The following is an 18,961-nucleotide window of genomic DNA, read 5'->3' on the forward strand; positions in this document are numbered from 1 at the left end:
CGTCCTTGGAGATATTTAAAACCCAACACGGCCCTGAGCAATGTTCCGTGGCTGACCCTGCTTTGAGCGGGCCAGTTGGACTAGATGATCCCCAGAGGTCCTCTCCAACCTCACCCATGGTGGGATTCCGTGGTTTAGACAGTTCATTGTAATACACTCTGCTGTCATTAGAGCTTTTGGAAAACGTCTTTATTCTTTTTTTTTTTTTTTTTTTTTTTACCCATAGAGAATCATGTCATCAATAAAAAAAAGGTGGCTCACACCATGGTGTACCACTTCCCTCATTTTGCTTTCTGTTTATCTGATAGTGCTTTCTGCCAGGGCCTGGGCCAAGAACAGGAGATCTAAAGTCTCATGCTGTCCGTATTACAAAAAATGCTCACACTGCAGTGAATTAGTAATGGTGTTCAAGCCTCATTGTGTTTCCTGGGGGCAAAGGCAGTATACACCAGTATAAGTGTGCTTTTATTTTAAAGGGTTGGAGGCTGATCCTACAAACCCTTTCTAGCGTGAGTAATTCTGATATAAAGTTTTCTCCCCCAGAGCTATTCACTTTTGAAAGGGTTGCTCTTCACAGGAACCAATCCTTGTGTTGTATGTGGCAGTTTAGAAACTGGACTGTGAAAATATTTCTTCTTCTGAACATAGAATGGTAATGTGGATGGTTGTTAGCAACGCAATTCCTCCAGCAAACGGGAATGGTTACTGCATACAGAATCAGTTTTACCTTCATTACTTTTCAAGAGGTTACTTAAATATATATTGTATCTGCTATAGAGCAAGTAGGAAACAGAATGTGGAAAAATGAAGGCTTCTCATTTCAATTGTGGTCCTTTTTTTTATAACTGGCAGTTGTTCCTGTTTTCAAGTGTTTGTTTCTACTTTAATGAGGATACCAACTTTCATCCAGTGAGATGTGTGGGTCACTTTGTTAGCGCACTTGCACACACCAAGGCAATACGCCAGCTGGAAATTTTGACTTTTAGCTGAATTATTTTTCCCCAGCAAATGGCTTTCCTTTTGACATATTTTAATGTACTTGCACACTGAGAGGAAGAGTGGGTGAACAGAAAACAGACTGTTTTATTAACCCAGCAGTCACCTTTGAGATTCATACATGTCCACTTTTTTCTCGCCTTTGTACCTAATCCCAAGAGACTGGTACCTGGCTTCCCTTGGAATAACAAAGTCAGTCACAAACCTCCAAACATGATTGTTAACTGAATGCCAACTGTTTCTTCTCATCTTTTTTTTTTTTTTTTCTTCTTTTCCCAGTACTATGTTAGGGATTGTGTCTTTATGGGTGCCCTATAACCATAACATTAATTTGGTTTTATATTTAAGGATTTTTATTTTATTTTCAATAATAGAGGTACATTGTGCAAGAAATTAAATTGCTGCTTCTATTTTGTGTGTGTGTTTTATAGTGATTTTTTCAGCTCTGCTAATAGTGGAAAGGGAAGAAATAAAGCAATGCTGCAGGCACTGACTGGACTACAGTTTCAGCTCAGAGGAAAGCTACAGGATCAAGAGTGGACAGACAAGCACCCTCGAGAAGAAGCCCATGCACATTATTCACAGTGTCATATGCCAGTTTCACAATATCCTGGGTTCAATGGATTTTTTCCAGTGGGAACACACTTTTCATCAGACAAAGCTCCAGCAATCTCAGAGGTACCTATATTACTGACAGATATTTACAAAGCAGATATCTGAATGTTGTGTTACCTGCAGAAAGCTATTCTTAATTGTAACATAATTAGCTCATTTTGAAGTGCACCTAAATGAAATCCAGGAGGGAGGTGAGGGGTGAAGCTTTTGGAATTAACACGTTCTAAAAAATACGTAGGGCTCAAGCAAGCAAATGCCGGGGCATTAACCAACTAGGTCTTATCCCCACGCTACCTCAAAACATGCTTCTTGAATCATTAATCTTAGGATCAACTCTCTAATGATCTAGGGCTGACAACTTACACTCCATCTTCCCTTTGGATAGCGGAATGTCTCTGGAGCTTTCTTTCCACATCATGCCGTATCTCCAGGCAACAGACAGGCTGAGGTCCAGCCAGCGGGGAGCGGGAACAGGGCCCAGCAGCCCCATGTTTGCTCCCTCACCCCATGGCAGAGCAGGCAGCTTCTCGTGACATGGGGAGAGAGGATGCTGCCTCCCGGTAAATCTGTGTCTGGCAGTTTTGGCTTTGGCATCAGCCATTTGGGAATGTATTTTTTTTCATGCGCTGCGGTTGACAGCCTGGGGTGGTCCTGGACTGTGGTCTGTTCTCCCAGCTCCAAGGACGAGCGATGGGGATGCGGTTTGGTACAGCGGCCACGGTGCCAGGGGTAATATTGCACAGGCTGCCAACTCCTCGGTCTCAGCGGGGCATGCGGAGGGGTGCAGAGCTGCCGCACGTCAGCCATGCCATCCCTTGCGAGGTACGCGTTACAGAACAGATGCTTAAAACCATTGCTGAACAGGTCAGATGACGCCACCATACTTCTCTCTGTTCGAATGGGAAGTAACTGTGGTATTTCAGATACCACATGGTGGCAGCTGTTGATAAAGGCTGATACTAGTTTGTTTTTCATTTTTAAAACTGAGGAATGATTAATTGCAGTGAGTGGAGCAGCCAGGTAGCCGTTTCAGAGATGTTACATCAGGAATGTTCTGATAGCTTGGTATCTGATGCACTGACCCTTTCTTTCTCATTTAACAGTGGGAAGGAAAACAAAAAGATAAGTAGAGATTCAGGTACCATCCAAACTCTGAATCCAACAATGAATATTTTAAATCTTTCTTTGACTGCTAATAAACTTTCCCTCCAGTTCTTGCCACTTTCTTTCTCTTCTGGGCTCCCTCTGCTCTCCTGTTCCTCCAGTATTCTTCACTGTAGCCTAGGGAAAAGAAGTTTAAGAAAAATAATAAAGTTTTTATTTATTCCTTACAGCTTTTCTGCCCCTGTGGGCATTTGTCTGCCTGTCTGGCTAATGTGCTGTAATGAATCTGCTCTCTGCCATACACACACGTATCGTCCTATCAATCAGTGAGAGGAAATGCTGAGTATGGTGAGCGCTAACAAGCACTCAGAGGGGTCAGTACACCAGTGCACTACAGTGGCATGCTACTTTCCCTACAGGCTGCTTTAATTGGGGGGAACACAAATGAGGTGGCGTGTGGCTGGCACCATGTCTTCTTGCCTATCTCCCTGCTTTGGCAAACTGACCCTCTCTGCTTCAACTTTCAGGGGAGCGCTAACCCTCCTCTGGCTCCTGCTGGAAGGCAAGTCCCTCTCAACCCCTTTGGAGTCTCTGGGTTAACTGGGGCAGGTGGAGCTGCTGGTGGAGCTTGCTTGCAGAGGCTAGCGGGTGATCAAAGGGTGCTGAAGAGCCTGTGGGGATAGCACTTCTTTGCAGGTTGGAAATCACAAGGGAAAGAGAAATGGGAAAAGGTGGAGAAAAAGTAAGGAGGGCTCTGCGGAAAAGTAAAGCAAGGTGGGGATAGGAGACGGAAATGGTGAAAGAAATAGGCGATAGGGACACTGGAAGGACTGAGGGAAAAAACCAAATAAGAGGAGAGAGAAAAAAAAAGAAATAATGACAAAAAGATGTGGAAAGTCATATATAACTGGAGAGAAATACTAGAAGTAGGAAAAAAAATTGAGAAAACTAAAAATATTCCTGTGCAGAAGTCAGGGTAGACAGGAAGCAACATCTCCAAAAGATCTCAAAGAAGATCAGGTCACCAGAGGAATTTTTCAAAGGCAGATTTCAGGTTTTAGACAAGAAATCATGCCCAATCCATAATTAAGTAGCAGTGTTTTAAGTTATATTCCTATAGACAGGTTGACTTCTAGACATGATTTCTTTTCACCTATTTGTGGGCTGCCAGCATGCCATTAAGGACTGACTGTCATTGCTCTGTAGCACAACTTATGATTGAGTACATTTTCTACCGGAGGCTTCACAGCAAAGCCAATCTGTCCTTTGTTGGCTGTCTGGAAGGTGAAAAGGGATTTGTTGGGAAGAATAGAGGAACTATAAATCTCTGAGGGGTTATAAAGTCTCAGGTGGGAACTTGGGGTTAACTGTATGTAAGGACAGACCATTATGCCTTTCTGAAAGTCCTGCATTTTCTTTGCATGCACAGAAGTTCTGGTGTTGATAGGTGTAGCATGATTGCAAGGCAGTCAAATGATAAAAAAATCTTAAAGCAGTGTTTCATTGCCCAGAGCGAGGACTAACAAGGAAACCATCTTGAGTGAAGATTTACTGTAAAATACCATTGAGAAAACTGCCTTTGAGATCAAGGATTTGGAAAGGTAGCAAGAAAGGGTTAGTTTGGTACTTTAGAAAAACAGTAGCAAAGGCCTAAGAGAGTTTGAAGTCTGAGGCCTCATGATGAGGCCTCTTTTTGTGACACAAAATCCGGGTCCAGATTAATTTCTGTGTTGATCAAGGAGAGCCGGTTATACTCTCCAGGAAGGCAGGTTAATCTACAGAAGTACCAGAGGCAGTAAAAGAGCTACCAGATTTTCTCCTGCAGTATTTGTAAGCCCTATAAACTAAGAAACTTTGGCTTTAGCAAACATCTGGATTGGAGATTTTGAAAGAAAATCCAGAGGAAAGTAGGATGCCATTTGTGACTCAAAAAGTGTGACTTCTGCTCTTGAATAAATGCCTGATGAGGTGAAGGGCAACATGTAGTGAGAAATATCATTCTTCAGTCAGTGGGCAAAGGCCATGTTCCTAGTCTCCATGTTTATACCCTGCTGCCCTTTTCTCAGGAGTGTTCAGTATCTTAGTCAAAGTTCAGCTTAGATAAAGACTATGAACCCCCTTTGAAGGAAAATTTATTTTATTTAGGAATGGCTTTTATCAAATATTAGTTTTGGTGGCAATTTTAGTGTCTTTTATTCTCCAAGCAATCAGCCAAGCAAACTAATTATTTAGCATTTCAGGTTGCCACTTATCTTGTTCCCTTGCTCATTCTTTAATGGATACATTCCAGTGGATGTTAAATTATTGGATTAATATATATATTCCTTCTCCAGACTCCCCCTTCTCCATGGCATGCCTTTTTGTTGTCAGTGATAAACTGTGTGTTCACAAGTTCAGGATAATGCATGTCCTTTGTAAAGACCATTGGCAACTTTAAGGTAAAAAGAGCAATATTGTATTATAGTAATTATCATTGCTAAAACCAGAAATAATCATTACAATACAAGCATTCAAACCAAAATATATTCCCTGGTAAGAAGGTGTTATGACTGGAAGAACTCTGTGGTTTTGGCAATATTTTAAAAGAGTTAACAGGTTATTCATCATAAATAGCAAAAGAATGGTTGATATGGCACTTACTTAACAAAGAATGAAAGAAAGATAATGTGCCTTATGGAAAATCGATTTTGTCAAACTAACTTTGTATCTGTCTTGATCCAATTTCAAGTTTGGTTGATAGAGGTAAGACTGTTAATATAATATAGCCAGACTTCCTCAAGGTGTTTGATTAGTACCCATGTCAAATTAACTTTCCATGCAATAATTGGATTAATAAACTAAATAACTGACAGATGTGAAAATGGATTTGGAAATAGGGGATCATTGCTGATTTTGACATAGTCCTTTGGAGTAGCACAAGAATGAATTCTTGGCCCAGTGCTACATAAATATATTATCAACTACTGAAAACAGTTTACATGTGTAAGTGACTTCTTTGCTGAAGGAGTGGAAAAGAGTGCAGAAAAATGTCACTGGTATAGAATAGCATGGGCTTTTCAAACTGTCAAAACTGTGTGCACAACTAAATAATGTATATTTTAATGAGAAGTACAAAACCTGCACCTCCAGAAAATGAAAAGCTCTATCAGGCCATAACAAGATGGGGGACTTTATCCTGGGAACCTGTAACTTTTGTCAAAGACATGGGAGTCAGAGACCTTGATCAAGTGGAAATGAGCTGCCAGAGCAGCATTGCAGCAAAATAATTAATCAAATTCGTATATCTAAAAATGTATATAAATATATAAATAAATAATCCTTGAATAGGACCAGGGATGCTGGCTTACCTGTGTATTTGGGGCTGGTCTGACCATTACCGGATACTGTGTCAATTCAGATCTCCCCAGATCCAGTAGGAAACTGGTAAGAAGGTAAGGACTAGACAAAGACTCCAGCAAATTATTAAAGTATAAAAAGATCTATATTATCATGAAAGATTTGGGGAGCACCATCTCTTTAAGTAGTGTAAAATGAAGTTTAAAGACGACCTGCAGAAAATCCAACAGCTGTAGAGACACCAAAACATTCAGAACAGGCTCTCCAATAAACACAGCAAAGGTATGCAGGAGACAGTGGTTGGAAGCCAAAGCTGGAGTCCCTGGATAAGAATCTTTTCACCTGATTTCAGGCACCTACAAGGTAGGTGTTTGCTAAATTCCCATTGCTCCCCGTGAGGCCAGAATGATGCTTGCCTGCATATACTGGGAAAAGCTCTGCATGAGGGTCTGTCTGTTAACCAGTTTGAAATCTCTACCCTACCACGATCTTCTGTGCGAGTGGCTAGGGAGGATAATACTATGGCAGTAACCTGGGACACTGAGGAAGCTTGGAGGTAAGCTTCTCACAAACATGTCTATAAATGGTTACATTTCTTTTGGAAATAGTTGTTTTAAAGCTGCTGGGGTTAATTTTAATACTTACTCTTTTAGAACCTTTCTGCAGGCAAATTTTATGTTTAAAAACAGAACAGGTCCAGTCCAGACATTGCTAGGAGGGAAGTCATGGCTTTTGTAAAGTATTCTGAAAGTCACAAATATCTGTTATACTTAAAAGTCCTGTGCTGCCTGCCTTGTATTTCCCATGTAGGGAGTCTCATTTACCCGGTGTGTCTGCTACACTGACATCTTTCCAGTTCCTTTTCTGATGTCCTCTGTTGGTTGCAATGACTCCCACATTTCCCACATTGGTGAATAGGCACATAATTTGACAGAATTTTGACAGAATAGGAGACATTATGAAAGGGAGAACAGAATGGCAGCGGCTTACTACACCCACAAAAATACTTCATTTGAAAGCATGAAGACGCACTATATATCCAAGATCCTTTTCGGATCCAGGTATAGATCTCACCTGCCTCTGTAGGCTCTGTAATACCATCTCAGGGCTTTGCTCCAGGCCACAGCTCCTGTGCGAATGACATACTAGCAGCACATAGGAACATAAGAATACTTAAGCTAGAATAGATCAGCTGTCCATATAGCTCAATAATCTGTTTCAGAATGCCTTCCTTGGGATCTCCTCTATCTCTGAAACAAGTATCTAAACCTGAACTAGATGCTTAGCGACTTTTTGTAGGCAGTGGGGCAAGCAAGCGCTTTTAAGATGCAATTTATCTGGCTTATCTTAGGCATTTACTTTCAAGTAAGATGGATTGCACCCTCAAAGTTCCCTTTTTCTCCCTGTTGACTGAAAAAAGTCTAGATAATTAGCCTGGATGTAGGCATCTTCATTTTCTCATACACACAAAGTCAAATGAATTCCACCTCTATGTCTTTTGCTTCAGAGAAAGGATAGGAGTCTCAAAACTTCTTGATTCCACTTTAAAATTAGCTTATGAGCTGACGCTTGAGGGTTAAAATTTAATTTTATGTCACATTACCACAAGTAAAGTAATTGAGTTTATTATGCTTTTTAAGTCTTCCTGAACTGTTTGCTGAAGGAGTTTCTAGCAGCACAGCTGTCTGTGTGTTTGCTGAATTCACATAGATTGTTTCATGGCAGTCATTTGAAATACGTTACTTTTTAGTTCTGTGGACTATAATATTATTTTTTAGTGTAATACTTACATTTATTGATATTAATAACGTCCTTATATTTGGTATTGATATGTATATCATGAGAAAGAGTGTATAAAGAAAAGGAAAGGTGGAAATGAGGTGAAGGGGTTCAGAAATAAGAGGGAAAAGGGAAATGGGAAGGAGAGCAAAATACGTTTTGGAAGATGTGGAAAGAGGAGGAGCAGAATGGAGACCAAAAGATACGGGTAAGTGGGAAATAAATAGAGAGATCTGTGTAGGATCCTCAGGCTCACTCATTATTTTGTGGACTTTTATAATATCTCTTCTTTTCTTCTCCTTTTCAAACTTCACAGACTTCATCTTTTTAACCTTACAGTGTGTAAAGTCCACAGTCTCCATTCTTCCTCCCATATACCTTATCATTTTTTGTTATTTTTTTAGACCTTTTTATTTTTGCTATGTCTATTCTTGCACACACCTCTTCACATCTGAGCACAGCTGTTGACCTACTTCTGTTCGATAATTCCCGTAGCATGGAAATCACTGATGTCGCTGCTACTGAGAGAGTAAGTTCAGCAGGTCCATCACCTTCATCACTTGAAGAAAGCATTAATGCTGGATCAAAATTTGATTTTTGACTCAAAATTAGAATCACAGGTAACAATCCTCTAAGGACTTGAAGCTGTCTACCGTTAGGATGGCTCAGTCTAAAGTGTATTGTGATTCTTTGTATGAAGGAGGCCAAGAAAAGTAGAAGACAGGTCTAAGAAGAAAAATAGTCATGCTTTAATCACAGGATCTCTTGATTTCTTCCCATGTATTCTCAGCTCAGAATGCTGAGCAGCAGTGAGCTGTCTGTCCACACTTACACATTTAAGTATGTCCAGGTCATGTCCAGGCAGTCATCCTCTCAACAACTCTTCTAAGAGTTCTTGGCACAGTTTTGGCCTATGCCAACTAGTGCTCTCCCTCAGTGAGGTTTGGAAGTTACAAGGTCCTGGGACAGTTCATAATTGTCATTTTGCAAATAGTTGTGTTCTTGTAGTTTATAGAGATTTACTGACAGTGATATGGGCTCTTCCATGACTTCTGGGCTCAGTGCCCACTGCCATTCCCAAGCATATCAATTTTCTGAATAGAATTATAGCTTGAGAGGGTCCTGTAAAAGTTCTCTTTTGACAGCAATGTGCTCTTCAGTGTATATTTCAAAATGCATGGTGCAAATAGGGTCAGAACCCATTTGCAAGATATGTAAGCAATTCTTAATTTTTTTTTTTTTTCATGGGGAATATTAACAGGTCCCAACTGGAATTAACAAAGGTTTTGTAATTGTAAATTAGAGAACGACAGTGAAAACACTGATGGACCTACCTTGAGGGTGTTGCAGGCTTTTCCAGTGGTAATGAAAGGAGGCTCAATTTCTTGTCACCTGCAACAGAGAAAATGAATCAGCTCCACAGACTTGCAAAGCAGATCAGCATTTTTTTGAGCTTCTGGCCCAGGATTAAAAGAGTAACAGGACTCCCAGTTTCCTATTGACTTCAGCAGAAAGGTAGGAACCACGGTGGGAGTTAGGAGTCTGATATAAGTCTATACTTGACAGTCATACTATTCCTGAACTGACAAATGGCAGCCAAGCAAGAAGCAGTCAAACTGAAGGGTCACTAGGGAAAAAGGAGCTTTGAAACATAGTGCTAGTCTCTATGACAAGGGCTACAGTAATTGAATTTTGAAGAGACCTGACTGTTGAGATATTAAGTATTATACACTACATTAGTAATTACATAACAGATGATATTAATGATTCTTACACAAGTGTTTGTTAAACCTGTAATTCAGATTTAACGAATAACCAATGGCCTTTGTTATAAGAAGAAACCTACACTTCATTTGTGAGATTAATCTTATTTAAAGCAAAAATTCTCTCTCTGAATAGCTGGTGGTATTCAACCTAAATTAGCATCTGCTGAAGTGAGCAGTTGAGCTTCATCTGACATTTATTAGGACAAATGCATAAAGGCTGTGCTGTGGCAATACCATTTAATTGTCAGGGCAATTAGTTGCCACTTTGGATATCAGAATTGTCACTGAGTTTAAAAAAAAAAAATTAAGGGAAGAAGCTGTTGGTTGTTATGAAGACCCAGCAGAAATGGTTTCCTTTTTAACTGGAAGTGGTGTCTGAATTTTATATTGCTCATAAAAGTGAGAATCTGATGGCATAGACTGGACCCAGGCATAACAGGGAAAAAGTAATCATTTTAACAGTGGTTGGTCTACTTCTTGTGACTTCAAACCAACTCTGACTTTTATAAAAAATATGTAAATCACTGGATGCTAGGGGCAAAGTCCCTGTAGTGTTTATGGTTCTCTTACCTCCCTAGAAAAATCAGGATTATTTGTTTTCTTTTCAACTGTATTAATATATTAAAAATAACCCCCCCTTGTGTCCTCATGCATTATTCTGTGAGCTTTAGTTCATTTGCTCTGCAGTTTGCATACATCTCCTTAAGCAAATTAGCTGTGCAAGTTGTCCAACAGTTTGACTCTTATCTCTTACTATAAGAGCTTTCTTATGTTGGAAAATATTCATGTGGTTATATTCTTCCAATATGCAAGTAAACTGGCCATTGCGTGAAAGGCTCTTCAGCTGCCCTCGTTTATTGGTCTTTTTGTTCTCAAATGTTTTCTAAAGATCTTTGCAATCAGTGTTGCTTATCTGCCCTGTAAAGTTAACATAGCAGAGCCAGAAAAAATCTGGCAGAGTTCGGAGTCCATTTAGCTCAAGGCTCTGATCACAAGCGCGGTGTCTGGAAGCCTATACTCTGGCAGCTTGTACAACGGCTGGCCTTTGGATTAATATAGGAATGCAGAGTTACAAGTCCCTTAATCTTCATAAAGAATGACAACCATCTCTAAATGGCTGGAGTCTCTGTGTTGTGTGTTCATTCCGTCCTTCTCCCCTCCTCACCAAAGTGGCATTTATCGGTTCCACATCTGTCCAGATCAACTTCTACAGCCTGTCTTTTCCATGTGTTGGTCACTTCTGTAGCTGGACAGATAGGAGAAGGTGATTAGATGATTCTCTGCTTTAGAGAGAAAAAGGGGGAATTTAAAATCAAACTCTAGAAAGAAGACAGCGAGATTTTTATTTGGATATGCCAGAGACCTCTGGCCTATGCTGTGATCCAGCTGTGTAGAGGGAGAATTTTGCTATATCTCAGCTGCGATTTACTAGCCGTGCAATGGAGGTAATGCATCTCATACATTCATTCAAAACTGTTTCCAACCATCCCCAAAAGTTCAGTGTGTTTTTACCATGAGGCAGATGATCCTGTCTAATTAAGTGGCTGGTCTACTTTCTGAGCAGTGCCAGACAGGGTCAGGTTCATTTAAAGCTATATTATAATTGTATTAGCTTCTATACATTATTTTCTGAGCAAAGATCTAGGACCTGTGGAGGCCAGCACTTCAAAACTTGGGAAAGTAATACTTTTTCAGAGGCAGGACATTAAAAATGTTTGTTACAAAACCCAGACTGAATCCTTGCAATTTATAGATCAATTGATTTCAGGTTAACTTCTTTGGATGGAGTGAGAGGCAAAGGGATTGAAATGAATGGAAACTCCAGATAGCCTCTACAAGTAGTTGAAATCAAACTTAAATATGATTGAAATAGTGTCAAGATGTCATGATTTGTCTGTGATTACCTGCGGTCCAGCAAAACAACAGAGAATGAAGCCAATCTGATTCAAGAGATCGCACACTTTTTCCTTATTTTGAAGGTTTGGAGCTGAACAGACCATTTTCGTGGTAGTCTGGAGTGCTGCAATTTGTTGCCCATATGAGCCGAGGTATTGCTCTGTATTTCCGTCACGGTGTTTCTGCTCCTTTTGTTGCCAACCCTGTTTCTTCTAAACCCTTGTTGGTCTCTGGTATGTTGTGATCTTGTCTACACCGTCTTTCCTCATAGTGATTGTTGTTATACCTACTCCCATGAAATTTTTTTATTAGTGAATTTAAATACAAAGCAGTCTTTCACAACCTTCCTGGGTAATCAGCTTTACCCATACAAGTACTACTCTTTTCTTTTGTGGAGTTGTTATCTGTCATAATATTAGGGCCAGATTTTGGAAATATGCAACTGCTGATGCTCATTTCCAAATCTCTGTAGCATCTTCTTGTACTATTTTGAAAAATGGCATTTAGTCATTCTCTGGTATTTCCTGAACTGCATTTTTCCAGAAATGAAGCACATGGTTATTGTCAACAGAAACCTGTGGCCAGTCTTGGGCTTGATTCTCCACTAGTTGGAAGGAAATAAGAAAAGCTAAGTGTGTCACTTCCTTCTGTCCTGACCCACAGCTGGTTCTGGATCTCTTTAGCTATACTTCAAATGTCCCACTGTATAAGTTTTTGATGAGTAAAACATGATGTAAATCTTTCATATTTGCCTCTGAGAAAAGGCTACAAATAGCTCTTTATAACGAGGTCAAGCAATTTTTGATTTGACAGGGAATTTTAGGACATTCCAATTTTATCTCAGAAGTCGAATGTACTCCCTAAAATGGAAAGCATCTTCAGTTTGGGGCATTGTATCTTTCACTGTAGAGGCAGATGCTCAAAATGCAGTAAAAATGAAGTGATTCATTGTCCATCAAATGCAAGTACAAAATAAACCACAAACAACTCAGCATGGGTAAAGTAAGACAAGAATTCTCTTCCACAAATTCAGTTGCCTGCTGTTCAGATCTGTAGTATAGAAACATGGCTTTGTTCGCCATGACACTTTTCACCTATAAAAGGGCATATTTATCCTTTCTCAGGAGACAGCTATTTGAATGGAATAATTTGCATCTGTGGGGTTGCTTAAATTTCACAAAGCTGAGAACCATACAAATTTGATAATGGAGAAAAGTGTAACAGACAGAAGGGGCTTTGGTACTCTTCAAAGGAGAATACCTGTTGTAAATGGCAGCAACTTCTTCTAGTGTCCATAAACCTAAAGGAAGAAAAAATACTGTTATTCTACAGCCATGACAGTTTTCAAAGCAAAGCAAAGCAATGCAGAGGTTGTCAAGAAAGCAAAAAACCCACAATAACCCCCACACCTCTAGCATTCCACATTCCACTTATTTCACCCAGGGCTGCATATTTATTTTGAGATTAATTTGGTACATGTAGTGTACATTTGCCAAGTTTTTTTTCCTATTTAAATCTTCAGTTCCAAAGCTATGTTTTAATCCTATTACTGCTAATTGAGTGAAGTCTGCAGTCTTTCTGAGTTAGGTGAAGTTCAAGTTGTAATTGGTATCAAAGAAAGGCACAATGCAAGAACTGAATATTAATATTTAACTCTTGCCATTTTATTATTTCCACTTGAAAATCACAGCAGTGGTTAAAAGACCTTTTTATGAGTTCATGAGGGTAGTGAATTGGAGACTATGGGATGAGATTTTTCATTCATGCAGCAAGATTAACAGAAATTGCTTTGTAAGAAGTGTAAATGAAATATTATACTGGTGCCCAGTAGTACTGGTTATAGCTACAGGTCTCTCAGTATTCCCATTATGAAATTTTTGCCTGTAGGTTAAGTAGCTGCACTGTAAAATTTTGCTCAAGGCTAATACAGCATACAAGATTCTAACCCAGGAGCTATTTTGTTTCAAATCTTCCATTTAGCCTTTTGCAGGTAACTGGAAAGTGTGCCAGTTTTGGATGATGTTTTGGATTTGAGTACTTTTTACATGACTGTGATTTTAAAGCAGAACATCTCATAAGATATGCACACAATGGTGGATTAATTGCTTATGACTGAAAATAAGGACAAAGACCACCCAGGACAAAGACCACCCCTTTGATTTCAGATCCCTAAACAAGTACATTTGTTTGCCTAAAATAAGTTGTTCAGAGACACAAATGGTTAATTTTTTTCAAAGGTCAAAGAAATTAAAAGAAAAATGTCCATTGACAATGGTGGCTTTGGAAATAATTTTTAACCCCCTGATTAAAGAATATTTGGAAAACTCGTTAACAAAGAATTTCTGTAAGTAAGCTTTATTTTCTCTATTATTCTGATTTTTTTCATTGGGAATTACAGGCTCTTGCTTTAATCATACCCATAGTGCATATTCACTGCTATACCCTTGGGACTGCTATAATCAATGATTTGAGATCAAACTGGATAGAGACCACAACACAGGAATCATTCCAGCAGCATAGTAGTAGCAACTATATTTCCCAGAACTGTATGTTGCTGAAATATCACAAACAGAAGAAAAAAAAAAAAAGGTGTCTGAGAGGAAGAAAAATTATAAGAAGTAATGCTGGAAGTCAGAGTAAACAAGCAAAGAGATCAAAACATAGAGAGGAAGCAAAGAAGAGGTGAAAAATTGGGCAGAGAGAAAAACATTGAAAACAGCAGAGCAAAAAGGACAAAGCTGGAAATATTATATCTCCACCATTCATTTTACATTAGATGTAATAAAATGTGGTAATTGTTGCTTATTTTTCCTGTCAAAATTGTTGTCCGTCACATGAACATTGCAGATAGTCTAAACAAGTCATTTGGCCAAAATGTATAACTAGCATTCATAGCAAAGCTGGTTCCAGAGTGAGATACTTGATTCTAAGCACTCGCTCTGTGCACCGTGATTTCAAACCAAGGTACAGATAATCAAAGCTTTGTCTATTTATACGCCAATTTTTTCCATTAATATTTTATGTTAATATCTGCAGAGTTTGTTGCATTGAAAGACCTTGCAAGGTTGGACCAAACTGGGGTCCATGCAGGTCTAGTAACTTTGTGAGGTGCATTAATACAACTGTAGTCACAGACAATTCCTTATGCAGAATGGATCTCAATTGCTTTCTAAAGCAAATAGGAAGAGTTTTTCTGGTTTTTTTTGTTTGTTTGGTTTTTTTTTTTTTTTACAAAACATTATCAAACTAAAACAGGATTGGAACTGTATAATAAATATAAGCTTGTAACTTTCATTAGTGCTGTTACGAATCATGGACATATTTCTAAAAAACAAACTCCATATTTTCTTCATATCTAAACCATAAATAATTGAACTGTGTCTTGCCTTTTTAATATCGAAAGAGGCAGATTACAGTTACAGGCCAAAGGGTGTGAATAATTAAAAATAGCTTGCATTAGGTCTTGAGATAAGCTATGGTATCGAACACACAGAGAATGAAAAAAAATTGAATGTTGCTACAACAACCTCCAACTGATTTAGTGAGAATTTTGCCTTGCAAAATGCCTTGAAAATTTTGCCTTGAAAAATTCAGTAGGACTGAATACAAATAAGCAATGCCATCCACTTTGTGCTACTAAAAATGTGGATTTTGAGGCTTAAGTGATAATATTAATAGTTAACAGAATTTTCATACAGAGTGCTTGAAGTATCATCCAGTTCATTCAAACTCCAAACTTAGTCCTGTCTCTAGATTTTGTCTTTAGTTAGTAAAAATGTCAACAACATTAGAATACAAACATTCAGTTCATACCTTCTGGGGGTTGGGGCTCATTGCCTCCAGCATCCTTTCCTATGTATTTATGTTAAGGGATTTTCTGGCCCCCACTGACATTTTGACAGTATCATATAAATTTTGAAGTTTCACCCCCCACAGTTTCACTGTAAGGAAGGTGTCGCACTTTACAGGTGAAAATTTAAGATGCACAGACACAAATTTAGCTCCTTATAGTATAAGGCTCAGTATAAGGCTTAGCTTCCACAAATACCTACATGGATCCAACTTTTTAGTCGTGTGACTAATAGGTGTCTAATTAAAGTCAGTTGCCCCAGTCTCCCTCTGTGATTAATAGTAAGAGAGGCACATCCAGAGGAATAAAAAATAATAATAATAAAAAAAATTCCTGCCTTTATATAAAGTCTCTCAGAGGTATCTGAAAGTGATTCACTTTCTGGAGGTCCTTTCTGTTGCCATTCTCCAAAAGACAGACTTTTTCTTAACTTAGACTAGAAAACTATCTCTTAGAGATGAATGTCACCTGTGATGAATGCTCAAAATTATCCAGGGACCCATGTTCAGGTAGGAAATGGCACCAGACTCTTTGAAGTCTTTGTGTAGCAGGTAACCACTGAGCCATTCTTCTTGCAACCCAGATGATCTTTCTCCAGAGACTCAGTCCACTTCTCTTATATCCAAGTGAAGCGGAAAGTCTTTTCTCCCCTTCAAGTCAGTAATATGTACTTCCATCTTTCACAGGAGGATCAGCACCTATTACAACAAACTGCCCCACAAATGACTGTGGGATGCTAAAGCTCATATTTTAGGATAGTGATGTGGGCAGCTTTATGACCTGCTTGACAGTATGCTCGTCTTACAGACTTCTGCTCCTCTGGTGCTGACCACTGGTAGAAGTAGGACAAGATGAACTGGTAAATGTGATGTCTTCCAATATCTAACACAAAGTATTTCATGTTAGATACTGTGTGTTAATTATCTGGAGTTTTCACAATGTAAGAAAGTTTTCTACAGTAGTTCTGCAGTAAAACAAATGTAGCTTCCCTGTGGCCTGGCTAAGGATTGCCATCTGCAAACTGAAAGACCTGGGACTAATTCCAATGTCTACTGAAAACAATTGGAGTCTATTGAGCCTTACTTTCAGTCTAAAAAAGCAGCATTTTTAGGGTTTAAGAAGGACCATCCTGTGTTAAAAAAAACAAAAAACTCTGAAAACATTTTGAAAGCATTGCAGCCAGTGATACTTCCAAGAGACTTGGTCTGATCAGACACTCTGCTGATTTGTATTTAAATCATTATTAAAAAAAACATGCTATGGAAGGTATTTTTTTGGATTATAGGTAATAAACCTAAGGGGAACCCAGCAGTTAAAAGCCCTGTGTCTGTATGAATAAAATTGAACACACATAAATGGAAAAAAACCCAAACAAATCCACAAAACTTTTCTGTATTCTTATTTGAAATCTTTATACCAAGTCAGGCCTCCATGTGTACAGGGCTATTTTAAGCACACTTTCTATCAAAAGAAGTGTTGATGACATTTCAGAAGTGATTCCCTCACTGCTGTGCTACAGTTAATGGGCCACTCTTGTGATAACAGCAGTATTGCTTCTAAAAATGTGATGATCCTCTGCAGACAGAAACCTTTTTCTCTGCATTATGCCCATTGATTCAAAAAACAATACTAAAACACTTCTCCGTGGAACACAGATTGGGAAGAAATGAGGCATAACTGGACTTTATTCTCAAAAATGACAAAAGAATAAAAAGAGAATCTACTAGAAGGGGTAGGCTCTTGCCAATCATTTTTTCTCCTTATTACTTGATATTACCTAGTATATAAATATACATATCACGCCCTCCACACATACATATATCTGCTTAAAATATCCTCTATAAGTATGTGCGAATGTGTGGAAGTGTATATAAAAGTCAAAAGCTGTGAGGAGTGGCCTATTGTCACTCCATTGTATAAGACACCATAAATATGCACAGGAGCAGTGAATTAGGGCCCCCAAATGTCTGCTACCTAAGAGTCTGATCCCTGGCTATTCCTAATGGATCAACAACAGTTTCATTACAGAAATAAGGATTCCCTCACACATAGCACCTGGTAGTCAAACCAAACAAGTAACATATGATTGCTGTTAAGGTGGTTGCAATACAGTATTTACTACCTTCTCACTTTTATTGAAAAAAAAAAAAAAAGAAAGCTAGTGGCTAGAATTGACCCACTGTTTATGGTTGTAGAAGATAGGCATTCAGAATTAAACTCCTAGACCAGATGCTTAGATGAGGCACATTAAGCTGAGATTCTCAAAAATGTCTACGTGACTTAGAAATGCAGTCTCCATGACTTTAGTTAATTAATGAGTGCAAAATTATGCACCAAACAGGTGAATATTTAATTTTCTTCATTCAGCAGTAATACCTAAATCTCTCCTATGTGTCAACAACATTCATGTAGCTAACCTGAACTACACTACCAATTATTTTTTTCTACACTTATTTCTTTCACAGTTGGAAGGTGAAGGTGGATTTTCTTTATATCTCGATGACGTTCTCTAAATATAAGCATATTATTAGTCTCTTATGCAGTTTCCTTGCTGTCATTGTTTGCTGTATGCAGCCATTCGGTTCACTGGCTTTCTTTGCAGCTCTTAAGTTCATCATGCATGTTAGTTCTTTCAGAAAGTATTTCTGAAATACTCACTGAAAAGAGAATTTTCCCAGGTGAAGTATTAAATGGTGCTCTTCAAGACTTCAACAAATATAATATACGCCTTTAATGCAATGTGTTTCAGTAAGCAAGTTACTATAATTTCAATTATTAGATAATAGCCACTAGATCATACAAGACACTGATGGTATGTTTGAACAAATTCTAATACTTCAGAAACTTAATAGAAAGATTTGAGCTTCTATTCATCAGCTTGAAAATCCAGTTTAGTGTAGATTGATTCATATATGATTTTCAGAGGGTTTTGGTCGTTTTTTTTCCCCTCAAGTATTTTTAATATCAGTGTTTTACTGCATCAGATTTTTTCTCCTATACATGCCCTTGCCTAAAACCTTTTCTACCTTTTTTGACTGCTATTTGCTACATATTAAAACCACTGAAGTTGCATTCTCCATCATATCTATTCTTACCTTCCAGTTAATGTTAACATTAGAGAGTTGTTCCACAAGAGTTCCTCACATTATGAGAAAATGCAATGGCTTTTCAAAACAATAATATTTGCTTTAAAAATATTATTACTTCTGTATTGTCTCATCTTCATATCATTGTAGATATGTGGTCTTGTAGCTTGTAGCTTTTCTGGGATTCAAAGCATACCATGGTGACTTTGTAACTTCTCTGAAATCAGTTGAGAGTTTTGTAGTTTTGGTAAACCCCCTAAAATGTCTATAAAATCAGATTCAATAAATATATTTGATCTTTGCTTTTCTAAGGAAGTATACTATGGAACTCCAGTTTTTCTTCTGTTGTCTCCTACAGGGAAAAAGTCTGTGGTGCTTCTTCAGGTTGTGTTGTATTAAATAAAAAAGAAACTTTTGAATATGCCTTATAGTGAAGCGGTGTTCCAGGAGGCTCAGTTTCAAAGCAGCACCCATCACTTTCATGAGGCAGCAATATTTGATCATTTTTAGCATAGCTTTCTGAAGAAAGGTGG

The 18,961-nt window shown here is 38.4% G+C and overlaps 1 protein-coding gene across 2 annotated transcripts in view; it reads left to right on the forward strand.

The window, feature by feature from the left end:
• The first annotated feature begins 1,028 nt into the window (after positions 1-1,028).
• Positions 1,029-18,961, forward strand: part of TFEC (transcription factor EC) — a 98,181-nt gene continuing 80,248 nt past the window's right edge. For both annotated transcript variants that reach the window (XM_030016167.2, XM_030016168.1), the window contains exon 1: positions 1,029-1,674. In XM_030016167.2, coding sequence (XP_029872027.1) covers positions 1,474-1,674 — 201 coding nt within the window. In that variant the 5' untranslated portion in view covers positions 1,029-1,473. The remainder of the gene's footprint in view (positions 1,675-18,961) is intronic.

Source organism: Aquila chrysaetos, chromosome 5, assembly GCF_900496995.4.
Source record: "Aquila chrysaetos chrysaetos chromosome 5, bAquChr1.4, whole genome shotgun sequence".
In the NCBI taxonomy this organism is placed as follows: Eukaryota; Metazoa; Chordata; class Aves; order Accipitriformes; family Accipitridae; genus Aquila; species Aquila chrysaetos.